The sequence below is a fragment of the Danio aesculapii genome, chromosome 14 (assembly GCF_903798145.1).
Source record: "Danio aesculapii chromosome 14, fDanAes4.1, whole genome shotgun sequence".
NCBI classification, from domain to species: Eukaryota; Metazoa; Chordata; class Actinopteri; order Cypriniformes; family Danionidae; genus Danio; species Danio aesculapii.
This window is the reverse complement of record NC_079448.1, coordinates 33,019,742-33,038,017: the sequence shown is the minus strand read 5'-3', so window position 1 is coordinate 33,038,017 and position 18,276 is coordinate 33,019,742. Positions and strand designations below refer to the sequence as shown.

Sequence of the window (18,276 nt, the reverse complement as noted above, 5' to 3'; positions counted from 1 at the left end):
GATATTATTTTAATTATGCATTATTATTAATGTTATTATTATTATTATTATTATTAATGTAAAATACCAGATTATAGTTCAAATTAAATATTTTCTACAATTTATTGAATCTGTTTTTCCCTCACGAATGTCAAGTTCTATTAAGTGACAATAAAAAGGTCAAGTTGTATATATACACTATATTTATAAAGAGCCGGAAGTTGTCAAGGAAACCCGTTGTGATGAGCATCCTGTGTAGTTTCAGACCACAGTCATTTGTCACTCAGACGCTCAGAAGAGAGCATGACTTACATTCACACATCCAGATTGTATTTGAGGCTCCTGTTTTTAATTCTGTGCTTTCAGCGATGCAGTTCTGCAGCTGCTTTGAGTAAGTATATAATTATACACACCATCGTTCTGAACCGTGTTTTTGTGGTTAATGAGGTTATTATGATATTATGCAAACATTTTATGATTCACATCAAGATTGGGATTTTAATTTCCATGTTAAAAATGCTGTTTATGAATTCCAATTGTATGTTGGAAGTTTTCTAAAACACAAAACGTTTGAAAGATAAATTCAGATAGATTTATTGGGGATTTCCAGGGTTTTTTCCTCTATTGAATGACATTTGTTTGTGTTGGTTGGTTATGATGATTCACTTGAGGTTTGCGATCCTGACTCTGATTAGCGTTCTCTCGATGCGAGTTACAGGAAACAGTTCAGAAATTAAAAAGTATTAACTTGTAAACACATTGTGAATTGCGAGATGATTATTTTGACTTGTTGGCCTGTGTAGGTGTGCAGTGTAAAATCATCAACTTTGATTATGTGGAGTGCATCTGGCAACGGAACATGTCCTCAATGAACTACACCTTCAGCAGTATGTAAGTCCCCCATCACCCATTTCTCCCATATTCCTTCATGCATTTGTCTCGATTAATTATGATTGATATCCTCTTGGGTTGAAATACTGTGCCCTTTACGATAGAGGCGATTTTAAAGCAGCTTTTGTGTATTTCAAAGAAAAGTATCAGTGATACAGACTTAAAGAGGTCAATTCTGCTATAAAGCAGCTGTAGCTAGACCATAGTGTGTCTATTCAGTTCATTAACTAAGTTTATTTATTAGAAAACAAGTACAAGTGTCATCAGTTTGATGTTATTACCCTCGGGCCATCCAAGATTTAGGTCTTTCAATCTTCTGTAGAGTAGTAAAGATTTTTAGCTGAAACCGTTGTCCTTTGATATCCATATTATTGAGGTCAATGGTTCCATCAAGTAATGGTTCAAAAAGCATATGCATGCAAATCATAATTACTACTCATGGCTCCCTTTAACTATTTTGATCCCAAACTAAACAAGCCAAAGGGGACTGTGGCAAAAACTCCAGTAGGCTGCAGAAATGTAAAATCATATTAGAAAATCAAGCTCACGCAGAGAACCAATTCTCTTCTAGCTCAAATGAATGATGTGAGTAATAAATGAGTAATAATAAACACAATCTGTTCTTTTTTTGCCAGGTTTGCGAATGATGGCTTTGATAGAGACTGCCCGGAATACATATTGGAGCAAAATCACACTGGCTGCAGGATTCCTCTCAAAGACCATAACCTTAAGTTTAACAAGTTTAATGTAACTATATACACTGAAGGAAAACACACTGTTTCGAAAACCTTTGATTCCCTCAGTAGAAAAGGTAAGAAAACAAACTGATTTACAGTGTTTTAATATAGTGTTAAAATATTTGTTACTCTACATGATTGTTCAGACGTTTGGGATCAGTAAAATTGTCTGTAAATAAATTGATACTTACTTTCTCCAGGGATGCGTGAAAAGTAGTGCACACCAAACTGAAAATTCAGTCATCTTTGCTTAATTCAGAATGTTGGGTGAACAGAATTTAAATGCAGAAGCAAAAAATCTCAGATTTTATTCAAAAAATAGTTCATTGAATCCTTTAAATTGATTAAAATGTAATATTGACAGTATAACAAACAAAATATTTCTTAATTCTTTTCTTTTTAACTGAAAAAGCAAGTTCTCCATATGATTATGGTCAAAGATTAAGATTCAGCAAAAATATTTAACAGCATCAAGCTTTTTAAACATGGATAATATAAAATGTTTCTGAGCAGCAAATCAGCATATTGTTTTAAAATACATTACAAAAAAAGGGGATATTTTACATTGTATTATTTTACAATGTTACTAATTGCACGCTGGCGACGCAGTGGCGCAGTCGGTAGTGCTGTCACCTCACAGCAAGAAGGTCGCTGGGTCAGTTGACTTTTCTGTGTGGAGTTTGCATGTTCTCCCTGCGTTCGCGTGGGTTTCCTCCGGGTGCTCCGGTTTCCCCCACAGTCCAAAGACATGCCGTATAGGGGAATTGGATAGGCTAAATTGTCAGTAGTTTATGAGTGTGTGTAGATGTTTCCCAGAGATGGGTTGCGGCTGGAAGGGAATCCGCTGCATAAAACAAATGCCGGATAAGTTGGCGGTTAATTTCGCTGTGATTAATAAAGGGACTAAGCCGAAAAGAAAATGAATGAATGAATAATTGCACGCTATTGCAAATAAAAGCATCTTTGGTGAACAAAAGAGACTTTTTAAGACAATAAAAAGTTTTCCTTTCCTCTACATTTTTTTTTCGACAGCAGCACTTTATTATTATCAGTGGTAGTAATAGTAGCAGCAGCAGTGATCGTTTCACATACTTTAATACATAATTGTATTATTAATTCGAGTGTCAGAATGTTGTGGGACTGCCCTACAGTAGTTATTATGGATTATAGATCCATTTTTAAGGCATGACGGTAAGACACGAATGCGGTTATGGATGTATTAAAACATATGCTTGTTGTAAAAATTCATAATAATAACAAAAAATACTTATTTGTGGATCTCCTTAATTCCGGGTGCAGCTATCCTTTAAAATCTCTGTTGGAAGTGGTATCTACCCCTTCCCCTTAGGCCTATGCCTTCAAGCTAAAGAGAATTGGGAAGGGCTAAGGGGTAGAATTGGGATTGGGCCTTAATGACACGGGCATATCTAATAGCTCATAGTAATGTATTCACTACCTTTTCTCAATTCTTTTTGAGCATGTTGTGAATTCAACATCAGCTCCCTGCAAACATCATTGTCCTCAAGATTACACGGAGGAATTCCGGCTCTGGCAACTGTCACTGGGTTACTATGGTTTCTACTAATGTTTGAGGGAAGCACATTTAATTTGAACTGTGATCAAAACTGACTGGAACTACCTGCACATAAAGCAATTTTATTGCACCCTTTCCAACCAATCAGAATGAAGAATTTCAACACACCATGAACTAACAGCTAATAGTGCACACCCCTGGCCCATCATCAAAAATGCCTCACTTAATGTGTCTATTGTTAATTATCAGACGTAAATCAAGCTCATTTGTGCGTCATATTTTGTTTAGTGCTGCTAAACCCACCATATAACCTCTCAGTGATGTGGAACGAGCACAGCGACACACTTTCACTAAACTGGACCAGCAGTGCTCCTGTCAGTAAAAACTGCATCGTCTATATGGTGCGCAACCAGAAAGACCCAAGCCAGGTGGGACAGTAGATAAAACATGACCATTTTATAACCCTCTTGCATTTACACCACTGACTGTCTGTGTCTCTCCTTTTCTCCCAGTCTTTAAATGTGACAGATACGTCATATAGTCTGTCTCCAGTCTCTCAGAACAAACTCTATGTTTTTCAAGTCCGGAGCACAATCGCTGATTCCTGCAGTTCCTCCGATTTTTGGAGTGACTGGAGCGACCCAGTGGAGTGGAGTGGCACAGGTACTATTGAGAAACCACAGTCATGTGGATACATTTGTTCTCATTTGTTGTCTTTGTTTTTCCAATCATGTTAATCTGTTATGTAGGGAACAGCAGCAGACCAGGCTGGTTGTATGCTGTTCTGTTATTCGCTCTGCTGTCAATGCTGGGTTTGTTGTTGTACTGTGAGAGGTGAGGGATGTTAATGACACATTACTATGCAAAATTATTCATTTGTTTGGACTTTATATTAAATTTATTCAGTTGTGTATTATGAAATGTAAGAGAATTTCTTAACGTTTTTAAATAATCAAATATAATAATTAAAATTGTTAGATTCTCTAGCTTATTCCAAATTATGGGGAAAAAACATTTATGAACTGGATTGCTTAGTCATTTTTAAATAATTTCTGAGAGATTTCTGATCTATTATAAATATTATTTTTATTAAGCTCACATAGGTTGAGTGTATTTGTTGAAAATGCAATAAACTACAAAAATCTAGAAATAGTTTAAGAATTCTCATTTATTGTTTTATATATTTGACTTTATATATTTTAGTTGTTAATGTCCTGCAGAAATCGTATACGCTGATTATATGCGAAATCATTTATGATTACTTTTAATTTTTGTGGGCATTAAATTGATCAAAATCTGACAGTAAATACATTAGAAATATTACAAAAAGATTTGTAACGCTGCCTTTCTGAATTTTCTGTTTATCAAAGAAAAAAAGGCATACATATAAGTGTTGTCATTTAGAGCTTTTTTTGTGTGCAATATTTTCATACAGCACAATACCAGTGTTTTACTTTAGAGTTAAGAAATTAATAATTGTTGTAACTACTATGATTGTCAATCACAACAAATGAAAGATTTGATATTCTGACCAGTTGTCATTCTCTAAAGAAAAATAAAATGCTCTAAATGAATGGAATTTGGAAGAAATGTTACCCGATCTTCATAGAATTAAATAAGTATTTTCATTTTACTGTTAGTCCAGCAAAGAGTTATTTAGGTTGTTTAATTTATTTTGTCATGTTACTGTACAAATATATATGAAACGTAATGTAATTTTTTTCATTAACAGGAAAAAGATCATCTTTCTTCCCGTTGTGCCTGACCCTAGCATAAACCTACAGGATTTGTTTCATAAGCATGATGGAAATGTTGAGGTATCTGCTCTTTTAAATCTCTGTGCTGTATTTCTGTGGTCATTAATATGAGCTCTTCAGACTTGTAACCACTCAGTCTGTTCTCAGAGCTGGATCCACATCTCCAAAGAGCTGAAGGAAGCCTTTCAGCCAGACTACACCGAGCCGTCCTGTGATGTGTGTGAAGTTTTACCCTCTTGTGACACCATTCCCAAACCTGAGGCCTGTCCCGAACCTAAGGCCTCTTCAGATCCCGAGGCCTGTCCTCAATCCGAAATCTGTTCCCAACCCGAGGCCTGTTCCCAACCCGAGGCTTATCCCGAACTCGAGACCTGTCCTAAACCCGAAGCTTATCCCAAACTTGAGGCCTGTCCCGAACCCGAGGCCTGTCCTGCTCCTCAGACTGACAGCTCTGATAAAGAAAACACTGAAGAGCTGCAGAGCTCATAAAACTGTTTATCCGTCACCATCTCATCCATACTGTACAAGTTTTGTTTTGCACATTTTAGCATTGTTTTAAATCTTGCACAGAGATTATGTAGAAGAAGAAAGAGTTATAATTTCAGTACAATAGTTGGTTTAATCTTTTAGGGCAGGGGTGCCCAAACTCTGTCCTGGAGGGCCGGTGTCTTGCAGATTTTAGCTCCAACTTGCGTCAACACAGCTGCATGGATGTTTCTAGATAGCTTAGTAAGAGCTTGATTAGCTAGCCCAGGTGTGTCTAATTGGAATTGATACTAAACTTTGGGCACCCCCAGTTTACAGTATATGCTCACCCCATCCAAAATACAGTAATATTGTGAACTGTTTTTGGATTTAAAGTAACTGCTATCTGTTTTAAAACGCAGTTAATATTTTATGATTTTTATTTTATAATGGCAAAGCTAAATGCCACACGAATGATCCCTCTGGTATCTCTATAATATTCATTTATTCATTTTCTTTTCGGCTTTGTCCCTTTATTAATCTGGGGTTGCCACAGCGGAATGAACCGCCAACTTATCCAGCATATGTTTTACACAGCGAATGCCCTTCCAGCTGCTATGGAAACATCCATAAACATACATACACATACACAAATGGATTTTTTTTTTTTTAGCTTACCAAATTTTTAGCTTACCTAATTCACCTATAGTTTATGGACTTGTGGGGGAAACCGGAGCACCCAGTGGAAACCCACGCGAACACGGAGAGAACATGCAAACTTCACACAGAAATGCCAACTGGCCCAGCCGGGGCTCGAACCAGCGACCTTCTTGCTGTGAGTCGATTGTGCTACCCACTGCACCACTGTGCTGCCTATATCTGTATAATATGCTGATTATTATTATCAAAGTTGAGATTAGTTGTGCTGTTTAATTTAATTGTATTTATTTTTTTGTGAAAGTTGTTATAATGTTAATTTCTTAAATAATATAATTACATAATCTTACCACATGTTTTTGAATACTAGAATGGGATATTAAGCAGCACAATTTTGTTTTTCAACACTGATGATGAACAAAATAAAAGTTTTTTTTTTTATTTAAAAGGTCCCTTGATTTTCTCAAAAAAACTTTTTTGTAGACCTAAAACGTACACACTGAAAAAGATGATTCAAAGATGATTCCTTGGATTTACTACATTTTTTAAAGTTAAGTAGCTGTAAACAATTTATTTGGGCTGACTAAACAAACAAGTTGAACATTACTAAATTTAATTAGTTTGTTTCAATTCAACATAATTTGTTTGCAAACATTTTGCGGACATAATATTTTTCAGTGCATCTTGATGTTTTGCTGTTAAAAGTATCAGACATCAAATGCATGATAGCTTTTACTATGAAGAGGTAACGCGCTTTCGCAGTTTTATTTTTCTGGAGTTTTATTTATTTATTTATTTATTTTTGTTATGTTCATCCCACAAGTATTTCAATTACTTTTTTATTGTGAACTTGATGCAACCCGACTTAAATTCACAGAATCGCCTTGTAATTACAGAAGTTTTTGGGGTATACACATAATGGTAAAACCACCATTTAATTTTAGTTTCAATATGTTCAATAGATCGAATAAACACTTTTGAAAAATACGTTTATGCTAGTATTTATTTTTTGCATTTTTCCAGGTCTTTCTTTGTCTTCGTTTTGTTTGCTCACTTAAACAGATTGCTAGTGTGATTGTGACATCACAGTCTTGATGATAGAGTTACTCGTCACTAATTTCTCAGCACGGCTTCATCTTCAAAACTGGTGTCGAGTTCTGCTGTGCCGCGATGTTTATTTACATCAGACACGGAGGTAAGAATCACAATCATGGATTAACTTGACAGTCGATACAAATTATAAACAATATCCTAAATGCAGTCTGTGTTGTAGGTCTGACTGTCAATGGTTGTCTGTTTTGATCTAAATGATTTTTGTTCGCTATTCATGTGATGTTTGTCTGTTTAGATAATGAACAGTTTCTGCTCAACTCAAACTGTCCAGTCGTTATCCTCGTGCAGTACTTAAAAAAGAGGTTCGGACTGGCCGAGTCAGGTGTGTAGACATTTTTTCATACATCAGGATATGTGGATTACTAAAAGCAATCGGTGAAATGATAACTGTAAACCGTTTTAAACATCGTTCTGAATTTAAAAGAATACTACAGTCCTCAGCAGCCATTTAACATTAACAGCTCAAAGAAACTATATGTACCTAGGTTAGAGACAAGTTATAAAAGAAGTTCACCTGATGAAACATTGGCAGCCAATCAGAGTCTACTTTAATAAAGTCCTAGATTTAAAACCACAAAATGGCAGCACGTTTAAAACATAAACTACAACAAAAAATTATAGCTGTTTAATATGGACGATAATGTCTTGGATATCATTCTTGGTGTGAACAGACCTCAAAGGGATTGTTCACCAAAAAATGAAGTCCATTTTCTCAACTTCAGATGGGGTCAGGAGCTGTTAGTATTGATTATGTGTGTTTTCCTGTATATGTTTTTTTTTTCGACTCTTAAAATGCCTATTGTCATGATAAAGAACATGTTCGATATTTATTAATCATTTTAACCATTTATTAATCTTATATGATGTTAATGCCTAATAACGCCTTAAAATCAAAAGATGTAAGAGCAATTCCATGCAAATGTCAACCTTGCCATAAAAAGTTTCACCAAAAAAAAAGTTTTCACCAAAATATGGAAACTGATTCTACGTTTTTTATGTAGGCTTGTATTTTACAGTACTTTAGATGTTTTCAAATAATTATATTTGATTTAACAAAGTGGCAATTTCACATCGGTCACATCCATAACTGAGCGATGTCACATCCATAACGACACTTTTTCCTCATAAATGCAAAAATGTCAAATAAAATAAAGTCAATCATTTCTGTTCTATAGAGAGACATATTTTATCCTTTCAATTAGTATTGGTTCTTTTGATTTGTGCAGTTTAATTCACAGAATTTCTACAAAGTGTGTTTTATACTGTAAACTTGCAGGCTTTTTTGGTCACATCCAAAATGCATGTTTATTTTCCTTATTTAAAGTACAAAACATGTTTACGGATTGATATATTTCTGCTCCCTTAACTCTGTGGTCAATTGTTCTCTAAATTATAAACAGATGTTTCAATATAATGTTAACATATACTTTCTATGTGAATTTTTGAGTTTTTACTGCTAATGTCACATCCATAATGCTGGAATTCCTCATAATCATTTTTTTTAAATAAGTAAAAAGATTTTGTTTTTATCAGCTATAATATAATATTTTATATGGCTAGCATTTCCTGATGAGACTTTAGTGTTACCTATTGAACTTAATAATTTTGGAGTTAATATACCTGTTAAAGTAATTTTTTAAGCTTAGGTCAATATCGTGATAAAACTGTATAACATGATAAAAAAATCTTCAATAAATAATCACAACAAGAGAGTTAGATTCTGGCAGAAGCTTAATTGCCATTGACTTGCATTCTATAATATTCAGGTAAAAATCATTTTTATTCAGTTATAAAAATGAACCATAGATTGACTTCAAGTTTAACAATGTTATGTTTTAGTAAACTAATACAAATAATAATCACTGTGCAAAACAAAAACACCTTTTCAACAAAAAACCATGGTTCATGTTCTGCTGAAGACAATACAGTTACATAAATGTAGGATGGCCTGAAAGTGAGTAAACTAACAGTAAATGATCATTTTTTGGGCAACCTTCCCTATTTTGAAAGCGTTATTGAACAGAATCATAATGTTATATGATTTTTAGCTGAATATCTTTGGAAATACTTCCAGTCACAGACCTGCTCTTTAAATTTAGCATGACTGTGAAGAATAGACTTACCCTTAATAAAATGAACCATCCCTTAAGAATATTTTAATGTAGTAATAAATGCATTATAATGTAGTACAAATGTAGTAACCATGGCATTAACAACCATTTGTTATGTCTATAATCTTGTTACATACTATAATCTTCTATGTGAAGCTGCTTTGACACAATCTACATTGTAAAAGCGCTATAGAGGAAAAGATGAATTGAATTTGTATAACTACAGATTTAAAACAAATAACATGGTTAAACTAGCATAGCAACCAAAGACTCCTTCAAAGCAATCCAGGCTGGAGTGCAGACCAAAAAAATCTATAAAGTGACTACTAAAAACACATATTTTGCACGACGAAAATTTGGTGAAATGTTGACCATAGTCAGTGCCAACTAACAATGTTAGAGCAAGGAGCTGTCTAAAATGGAGTCACATGATGATTAAGTAGATCACAAGATCAAATCAGACCAAGCAAGTGAACTTTTTTTTTTTGCTTTGTCTTTTGAGATTCTTCAGAGTTTTTCGGTGGTTGGCACGTGCACAAGTGAAGAGCGGTGGGAGGGAAGGGGGATGTTGGTGTCTCCATTCCGCCCCTAGCAAGATGCTGCCCTGCATGCCTAAATCCGCCACTGGTCACTTTAAACTTGTGTAACAAAACAATGGATGATTTATGGCAATTGGTTTAATTTGGTTTAGAAAAATCTGGTTTTACTACACCATCCCCTCATATGGTAACCAAAATCAGTAATGAATTGCTACACTAATGGAGTTAACTTGTTAACAAAGTTTCGACAGCGAAACTTAACCAATCACCTACTCCCTAAACTTATTTAAGGCTGACCAGCCCTCTAGCACTGTTTTTCTTGTTCTCTTGAACCCGCCCTCCCTCTATTTCCTTGCATCCCATTAGCAATACTATAACCCTCTCTTCACTCCTCGGTTGAATTGGGGGGTCCAGTTACTCCAGAGACAGTACCCCCATTCTGAGTCTCTGGGCATGATCATGGGACACCAGATCAACCTACCTACCTGTTTTCTGTTTATCCTCTTACTTCCCTTCCCCTTCATCCCACTGTTCCCTTACCATCCCTTTTATCCCTACTACATCCCTACAATAAAGTCTAGCTCTAAGTGTGGCATGGTCCATGCTGGTGAAACCATACTTAAGCTATGCATTCATTGTAAAACTGTGCATACAAATATACAAATAGTAATCAGTGTGAAAAAAACAACATACTATAATAAAACCAAGGTTAATTTTCGTAACTTTTTGTCAGTAGAACAGTCTGTATCAGCAAAACAGTTCAACATACTCTACATTATCCCTCACAGCTTTTTAATTAACGTCAAAGCCAAAATATGGCACTACCCTGACCCAAGAGTAGTCTTCCAGTGTAGTCCTTTTGTCATTCAAATTCTAATTGGACATTAGACATCATAATGTTTCTGTTGCTGTAACGGGAACTGAAAATATGTCAAGCTGGCTGTACTTCACATACTTCAGAGATCTTGGGTCAGAGAAGGTCAGTTGAGCCAAACCTGCCCCTTAAACCCAGTCTTGACCTTGGTGCAGGAGGTCATGGTTCACCAGCGTTAATATTTCACACTCTCTCTTAGCACATACTCCTCCAACAGTGTCCAGTTACATCTATGGAGACATTACCTGGACCAGCCCATGACTAATGGAGTACTAATTGCTACTGTCATTAACACTGCTCTCCACTCTAATGCGTCCATGCTTCTGTGCATGCTAAAACACTGTAAAGAGACAATAAGCATGTATTGTGTGACAGTTTTGACACGTGTTTGAAACTATATCCCTCAAGGTTATTCATCCAGATCTGTGTGTGTCTGTGTTTGTTTCAGAGCTTGTAGACCTGTGTGATGAACGAGGAGTGTTGAAATTCCTCTTTCAGCCTCAGAATTTACAGGAATCTGCTTGTAAACTGCTCAAGGCTAGAGAGTCTTTTATTGTTTGCATTGTTAAGTGTAAGTGAGTTTTTTTTTTAATGAAGTAGTTTTTATTTAGTTGACAAAATAAAAAAAGTAAATGCAAGTAAATGTTGTTTCTATTGTGTTTACAGGTATGACTGATGGGGCTTATACTTCTGTCAATTCACTTCTAGCTGGTGTTGATTCTGCGCTATTAGGTACTATTGCATGTACAATGCGAAAAATAACTATCATTTATTCATTCATTCATTTTCTTTTTGGCTTAGTCCCTTTATTAATCAGGGGTCACCACAGTGGAATGAACCGGCAAAATAACTTTATATTTATACGTAAAATTATTTATCATTTAAATTGTTACGCATTTGTTTTTACAATGTAGAACAAAATCACAGAACAGTTGATTAACAATTTTTTTTTGCAGAAATAATGTAATCTTTATCATTTAACATTTGAAGGAATTGTACTGTAGTTGTGGCTATACCATACTGGTATTATAGTGTTTCATGAAATAACAGAGGCACATAACAAAAAACCCTTTATTTGGTGGAAAACACTTATTGTAATTAGATAACAGCAATTATTGTAGCACAAAGAAAGGTTACTACTACATTTTTTGAGGTATTTCTTTTGTAAGTAACATTCTTACAAGGGGAAACTGCTTATACTTTGTTCAGCCTTGCTAATGGTATGATAGGAACTGCTTTATATTTTCATTTTATTCCTCCAAAAAACTTCCGAATAGCAGATTCCACAAAGCATTGAGCCTCTAGTGTGATCTTAATCCAATCTTCTTCAGTCTCATCCACGATTCACCGATTGTAGTGGGTTTCATTCTATGGAAACCCACACGAACACTAGGAGAACATGCAAACTCCACACAGAAATGCCAAATAGCCCAGCCGGGACTCAAACCAGCAACCTTCTTGCTGTAAGGCGACAGTGCTAACCACTGTGCCACCTCATTTCTTAAACATAACTTCTTCGCCACTGATTTTCCAGAGATTCTCAATCAGGTTTAGTTCAGGACTGTGTGCTGGCCGTTTCATCATTTCATTGTTTCAGGAACTTCTTACTTTACCTGTTTGGCTATGTGACAGGGCTCATTGTTCTGTATGACAATTGCTGGCTGATTATCTGATGAATGCAGTGAAGCAACATTAGCATTCACTCCATCGTGTAGCTTTAAGTGGCTCAATTCTTGCTGCAGAAAACGTCACCAAAGCATGACACTTCAACCTCCACCTTTCACTGACTTCTGCACACACATCAGGTTAAGTTTTTCCCCAGTTTCACAACGAACATAATCAAACTTTCTTTCATCACTAAAGTGAACTTTGGACCAGTTCATGTCATGCTCCTCTGCAAAGTTTTGACTAGTCTTTTGATTTATTCTGCTGAAGAAAGTTTGGTCATTGCAGTGGCTTTTCGTCTAAATGCTCTTAAACATCGAGACACTTTATAAAAACAGATCCTTTTTCAGAGCTGACTGGCAACCAATTCCAGCTTCAGCGTGAAACTGATTGTCCATTGAGATATTCACTTTATCCTGTCACATCCTGCATTTGTTTATTGTAGACTGCCAGCCTTTCTGTGGCGTTTGAATGTGTGGCATTGGAAGGATGCACTAGAAATGGCACATTTAGAATTACTTTGGCCTTTATCTGGATAACTTGCTGTCGAAGAGTTTAGATCACTTTAAAATTGCTCACCATTGCAAAGTCAGAAAAAAGGAAAGTTAGACTGCTAGTTAAAGGGATTCTTCACTCAAAGATGAAACTATTGACTTGAGCCAATTTGGGTTTTTGTTCTGTTGAAGAATGTTGGAAACTGGTAACTACTGGCCCAAGGTATTCGGCGGGCCAAAAAAGGCCAGCCGCTGGCCCCAATCAGGCCCCCGAAACGCGACTGGCCCTGGCTTGCCCTAGCACACTCGCTTTAGGCATGATAATGGAAACGCGACTATTGACTTCTATTTGTTTTTCCTTTGGGTGTCAATTGTTACCAATCGACAACCAACCAGTTGTTTCCAATCTTCAGTCTTCATAATATCTTCTTTGGTGTTCAATAGACAAAAAAATAATAATCTAAACTGTTTTGGAGTAATCAAGGATGAGAAAATAGTGACAGAATTTTTGTTTTTGGGTGAACTATCCCTTCAAATAGGGTTTGTCAGATAATTAAGAATTTCTGCAAGGTGCCAGATTAACACCAATAACATTCTCTAATTTGGATCAGTGGTGTTTTTAAAGTTTAAATGCTTCAGAATCTATGTGATCCTCGAACAAAAATCATTTGTTGCATTGGTATATTTTTGGCAAAAGCTAAAAATACATTGGTCAAAGTTTTTGAGTTTCCTTTATGCTAAAAAATATTTGAATATTAAAATGCTCATTGGAGATATTTAGTAAAATGTCTACTGTAAACATATCAAAACTCAATTTTTAATTTGTAATGTGCATTGCTAAGCACTTGATTTAGACAAGTTTAAAGGGAAATTTCTCAGTATTTATATTATTTTAGTTTTTCAGACTTCAGACCAGTTTTGGTCAAATATTGTCTTATCCTACAAAGTATACACCAATATAAAGGCTTGGTCAATATGCAGTATGTAGTGGTCACATACAGTTGAAGTCATAATTATTAGCCCCCTTTTGAATGTTTTGTCTTTTTTAAAGGTTTGCCTAAATGATTTTTAACAGAGCAAGGGACTTTTAACAGTCTGATAATATTTTTTATTCTTAAGAAAGTTTTATTTGTTTTATTTCAGCTAGAATAAAAGCAGTTTAAATTTTTTAAAAACATTTTAAGGTCATAAATATTAGCCCCTTTAAGGTATATATTTTTTCCGATAGTTTACAGAACAAACCATCGTTATACAATAACTTGTATAATTACCCTAACCTGCCTAGTTAACGTAATTAACCTAGTTAAGCCTTCAAATGTCACTTTAAGCTGTTTAGAAGTGTCTTGAAATATATCTAGTCAAATATTATTTACTGTCCTCATGGCAAAGATAAAAGAAATCAGTTATTAGAAATGAGTTATTAAAACTATTATGTTTAGAAATGTGTTGAAATTTTTCTCTTCGTTAGGGAAAAAAATAAACAGGGGGGCTAGTAATTCTGACTTCAACTGTATATGTAACCCTTGAAGTACGTTTTAAAAATTGCAGTGAAATAATGTAGGAAACTGGAGGATGTTCTTTTATTTTGTTCTCTACTGTATGTCTTTGTAATGTCTTCCAGAGGCTCTCCAGAGTCAGATTGATAACCTTGAGAAAGCTCGTCTCAAGCAGCTTCTTTTAGTGGATTCTCGAGGTGCTACATCAGAGGAAATCAGTGCTCAAACTCTGCCTGCTAAAACTGTGAGTCTGTCTTCCTGAGGACATCCGAACCCCAGAGTTTTCTCTGCTCCTTCCTCAATGTTTATTACTCCACTTTAATTTAATATTAAGCTGTTAAAGAAAATCTTGACAAGTTACTGTGGCCAGAAGTCCTATAATCTTAAGTTTTGTTTTCATGTGGGTCTGCAGACAAAGAAGCGCAAGAAAGTCACACATGTAAACGGGCCGGATGAAGGAGTCCAGCGCCACACGGAGGACAGGAAGAGCAGGAACTGAGTGAATCTCGCATCTGAGCTCAGTTATGGGATTGAAGGTCCCAGTTTAATTCATTCAAATTACGCATGCTCTTCAAAAGGCCTGCTGGTAGTATTGTTTTTTACTGTATATAATTGCGTAGGTGGTTTAAGAGTCACTACATTTATTTTATAAACTTAATTGAAAGTCAGGGATTACTGTAAATCTTACAGCAGAAGACATGAAATGATGAATAAAACCAATGTATTTGTGAGAATCTGTCTGTATTTTTTATCTTTCTTTTTGCCTGTCACTGAGTTTTTCTTTCTTTCTTTATCCTCCTGTCTCTTGGACAATCTGTCTATATTTTTCTTTTTCCATCTGTCTGTCTGACCATCTTTCTATCTTTCTTTTTTTCAATTCACCTTTATTTCTATAGTGCTTTTACAATGTAGATTGTTTCAAAGCAGCTTCACATGAAAGATCATAGTAAATTGAATCCGTGTCAGTTCAGTTTTCAGTGTTAAAGTTCAGTTTAGTTTAGCTCAGTTCAGTGTGGTTTAATAATCACTACTGAGAGTCCAAACACTGAAGAGCAAATCCATCGATACGCAGCTCTACAGATTCCGAACCATGCAAGCCAGTGGTGACAGTGGCGAGGAAAAAACTTCACCTATTGGCGAAAGTGAAGAATTAAAAAACCTCGTGAGAAACCAGGCTCAGTTGGGCATTACCATTTTTCCAGTGGCCAAACGTCTTGTGCAGAGCTGCAGTTAAGGTGCCGGAGGCTGGAAGCTGGACCTCAGCAGACCTCGTCTGTCTCTGGAGCGTCACAGGAATCATTCTCATGCTCTCCACTCCTCCATGACCACCACAGTAGCTGCTCAGGATACGGCCTGGTCCAGGAAATGGAAACCTTGGGATCATCTCGTTGCTGGTCTTGGATCGAATCAGCAGCGCTGCACAGTCTGAGGGCCTCGGGATGAGTATCCCCAGGTGAAAATAGATAATAAAGAGAATAATTAGCGTTGTTGCTGTACATAGTGTGTGTGTATGTGTGTGTGTGATTTATTTATATATATATATATATATATCCTATCTTACTTCATCCACCTGTCTGTCTGACAATCTGTCTTACTTCATCCACCTGTCTGTCTGACAATCTGTCTATCTTTCCTCATCCACCTGTCTGTCTATCTTTCCTCATCCACCTGTCTGTCTGACAATCTATCTATCTTACCTCATCCACCTGTCTGACTATCTATCTTACCTCATCCACCTGTCTCTCTGACAATCGATCTATCTTACTTCATCCACCTGTCTGTCTGACAATCTATCTATCCTCATCCACCTGTCTGTCTGACAATCTATCTATCTTTCCTCATCCACCTGTCTGTCGGACAATCTATCTATCTTACCTCATCCACCTGTCTGTCTGACAATCTATCTATCTTACCTCATCCACCTGTCCGTCTGACAATCTATCTATCTTTCCTCATCCACCTGTCCGTCTGACAATCTATCTATCTTACTTCATCCACCTGTCTGTCTGACAATCTATCTATCTTTCCTCATCCACCTGTCTGTCTGACAATCTATCTATCTTACCTCATCCACCTGTCCGTCTGACAATCTATCTTATCTTACTTCATCCACCTGTCTGTCTGACAATCTATCTATCTTTCCTCATCCACCTGTCCGTCTGACAATCTATCTTATCTTACTTCATCCACCTGTCTGTCTGACAATCTATCTATCTTACTTCATCCACCTGTCTGTCTGACAATCTGTCTGTCTGTCTCTTCTCATCCACCTGTCTGTTTGACTTTCTTTCATTGTCTTTGTTTATGTTTGTCTTTCTTTTTGTCTTTCAATCTGTCTGTCAGTCAATTTTTCATTTTTTCTCTGTCAGTTTGACTGTTACTTGTCTGTCTCTCTTTTCTATTTACTTTTTGTAATCTGCCTGTTTTACTGTCTGTAATTCTTTCTTTCTTTTTGTCTATCTGTCACTCTTATCAGTTTTTCTTTCTTTCTTTCTTTCTTGCTTTTTGTCTTTGTCTATATGTCAATTTTTCGTTTTTGTCTGTCAGTTTGACTGTTGTTTGTCTGTTTCTCTTTTTTTTTTACTTGATGTTTATCTGTCCGTTTGGCTGTTTGTATTTCTTTCTTTCTGTCTGATGTGTTCTTTGTAAATGTAGGAATTTTCCACTGGTCCCTTGAAATTAAGCAACAGATGAGGTCACCGTCTCGCCTCTGATTGGTCCGTATGAATACCTGTTTGTTACCAAGCTTTTCCCAGCTGGTTGCAAATTGAGAGAGAATCTAAGAGAGAATATTTATAGATCAGCGTGTGCAGTTACAGCACAATCTTTAATGCTCCATGCTATATTTGGTAAGCAATCAACCTGTCTGGATGCTGACAGAGTGGGTGTTAACTGCATTTTTGCAATAAGTTTTATGTCAGAGGTAAGATGATATCTTGGAATATAATTCGAGATCAGTATCTTGTGGCTCTCTCTCATCCATGCAGCTGCAGACTTTCAGCAAAGCGTTCGTAGGCCGGTGCAGGTGCAAGGAGGAACTGTATGATGTGTTACTCAGCATAGATTTTTCCTTTTCAGCATTTCATCAGAGCACGATGTGGGCGGAATGCAGCCATTAGACAGGAACGAGTGGGTGATGCCAGTTAGCGGTTCTAGCGTCTATGGCCATTATAATCTTTCATGTCATCCTTCCCTGATGTTGAACAGCATGTACACCTCCTGTTTGCTGTTTATTTCCTTTTAATGCTCTAGTTGTGAAATTTGGAAATGTCAAAAATCGTTGTTCTGGAAGGTGGTGCATAGAAAGTGATGGAGTTTGATGAATGTGATTGACAGCACAAAAGTGAAACTGGGTTGTATTACAGACTGAACGGTTGCAGCTGTCAGCTTGTAACATTGTGGTCAGTGCGTTATGTCTCGCTTCCCTTTGTCTGAACTACCTATGCATATTTTCAGAGGGCTTTTAATGGCTTGTTCTCATAACTAGATATGTGAACATTCTCAGTAGTATTGGTGTATATGAGTGAATACAGTATACATGCTTTTTATGAACATGTCATCTCCAAGTTTTATCCTGTGTTTTATTGTATTTTTTAAAAGTCTCTTCAATACTTTAGTATCAGAAACGCTATATTTCTATTGAATCTTAAAAGGAGCCATATCAAAGCAACTTTTCAAAGTTGTAAAAATTGCCCCCTTGTGGCTGAACTTTAAAAAAAAAAAAAAAAAAACTCCAAAGTGAAAAATAACAACTAGTGAAAATTAAAGCATAGGCTGATCCAGTATATTAAATCATGCCGTTTTGGATTTATTTGTATGATTATGTTGTTATTAATTTTTATTTTTAATAATTCGTTTACTTTAACCATTTTTATTGATTATAGTCTTAAAGAAATTGTTTTAAAGGATAAAGTTTTATTCCTTTATAAAGTATGTTGTAAACTAGTATCCCTTGACTTCCATA

The 18,276-nt window shown here is 36.0% G+C and overlaps 2 protein-coding genes across 2 annotated transcripts; both read left to right on the top strand.

The window, feature by feature from the left end:
* The first annotated feature begins 122 nt into the window (after nt 1-122).
* il2rgb (interleukin 2 receptor, gamma b) lies at nt 123-6,946 on the top strand. The gene is made up of 8 exons (XM_056472809.1): nt 123-370; nt 783-870; nt 1,506-1,681; nt 3,430-3,569; nt 3,654-3,804; nt 3,891-3,975; nt 4,874-4,958; nt 5,046-6,946. The coding sequence occupies exons 1-8, from the start codon at nt 283-285 to the stop codon at nt 5,385-5,387; spliced, it is 1,155 nt and encodes a 384-aa protein (XP_056328784.1). The 5' UTR covers nt 123-282; the 3' UTR covers nt 5,388-6,946.
* Nucleotides 6,947-7,153: 207 nt separating this feature from the next.
* c14hxorf65 (chromosome 14 CXorf65 homolog) lies at nt 7,154-14,891 on the top strand. The gene is made up of 6 exons (XM_056471683.1): nt 7,154-7,215; nt 7,369-7,455; nt 11,106-11,228; nt 11,324-11,389; nt 14,438-14,556; nt 14,725-14,891. The coding sequence occupies exons 1-6, from the start codon at nt 7,191-7,193 to the stop codon at nt 14,809-14,811; spliced, it is 507 nt and encodes a 168-aa protein (XP_056327658.1). The 5' UTR covers nt 7,154-7,190; the 3' UTR covers nt 14,812-14,891.
* Nucleotides 14,892-18,276: the final 3,385 nt, after the last annotated feature.

Bases quoted from the DNA above. Each gene is read 5' to 3' on its own strand.
- il2rgb (XM_056472809.1), top strand. From the start codon at position 283: ATGACTTACATTCACACATCCAGATTGTATTTGAGGCTCCTGTTTTTA. The intron at 371-782 runs GTAAGTATATAA...TGGCCTGTGTAG, and splicing joins CAGTTCTGCAGCTGCTTTGA to GTGTGCAGTGTAAAATCATC. The intron at 871-1,505 runs GTAAGTCCCCCA...TTTTTTTGCCAG, and splicing joins AACTACACCTTCAGCAGTAT to GTTTGCGAATGATGGCTTTG.
- c14hxorf65 (XM_056471683.1), top strand. From the start codon at position 7,191: ATGTTTATTTACATCAGACACGGAG. The intron at 7,216-7,368 runs GTAAGAATCACA...TTGTCTGTTTAG, and splicing joins TATTTACATCAGACACGGAG to ATAATGAACAGTTTCTGCTC. The intron at 14,557-14,724 runs GTGAGTCTGTCT...GTGGGTCTGCAG, and splicing joins AAACTCTGCCTGCTAAAACT to ACAAAGAAGCGCAAGAAAGT.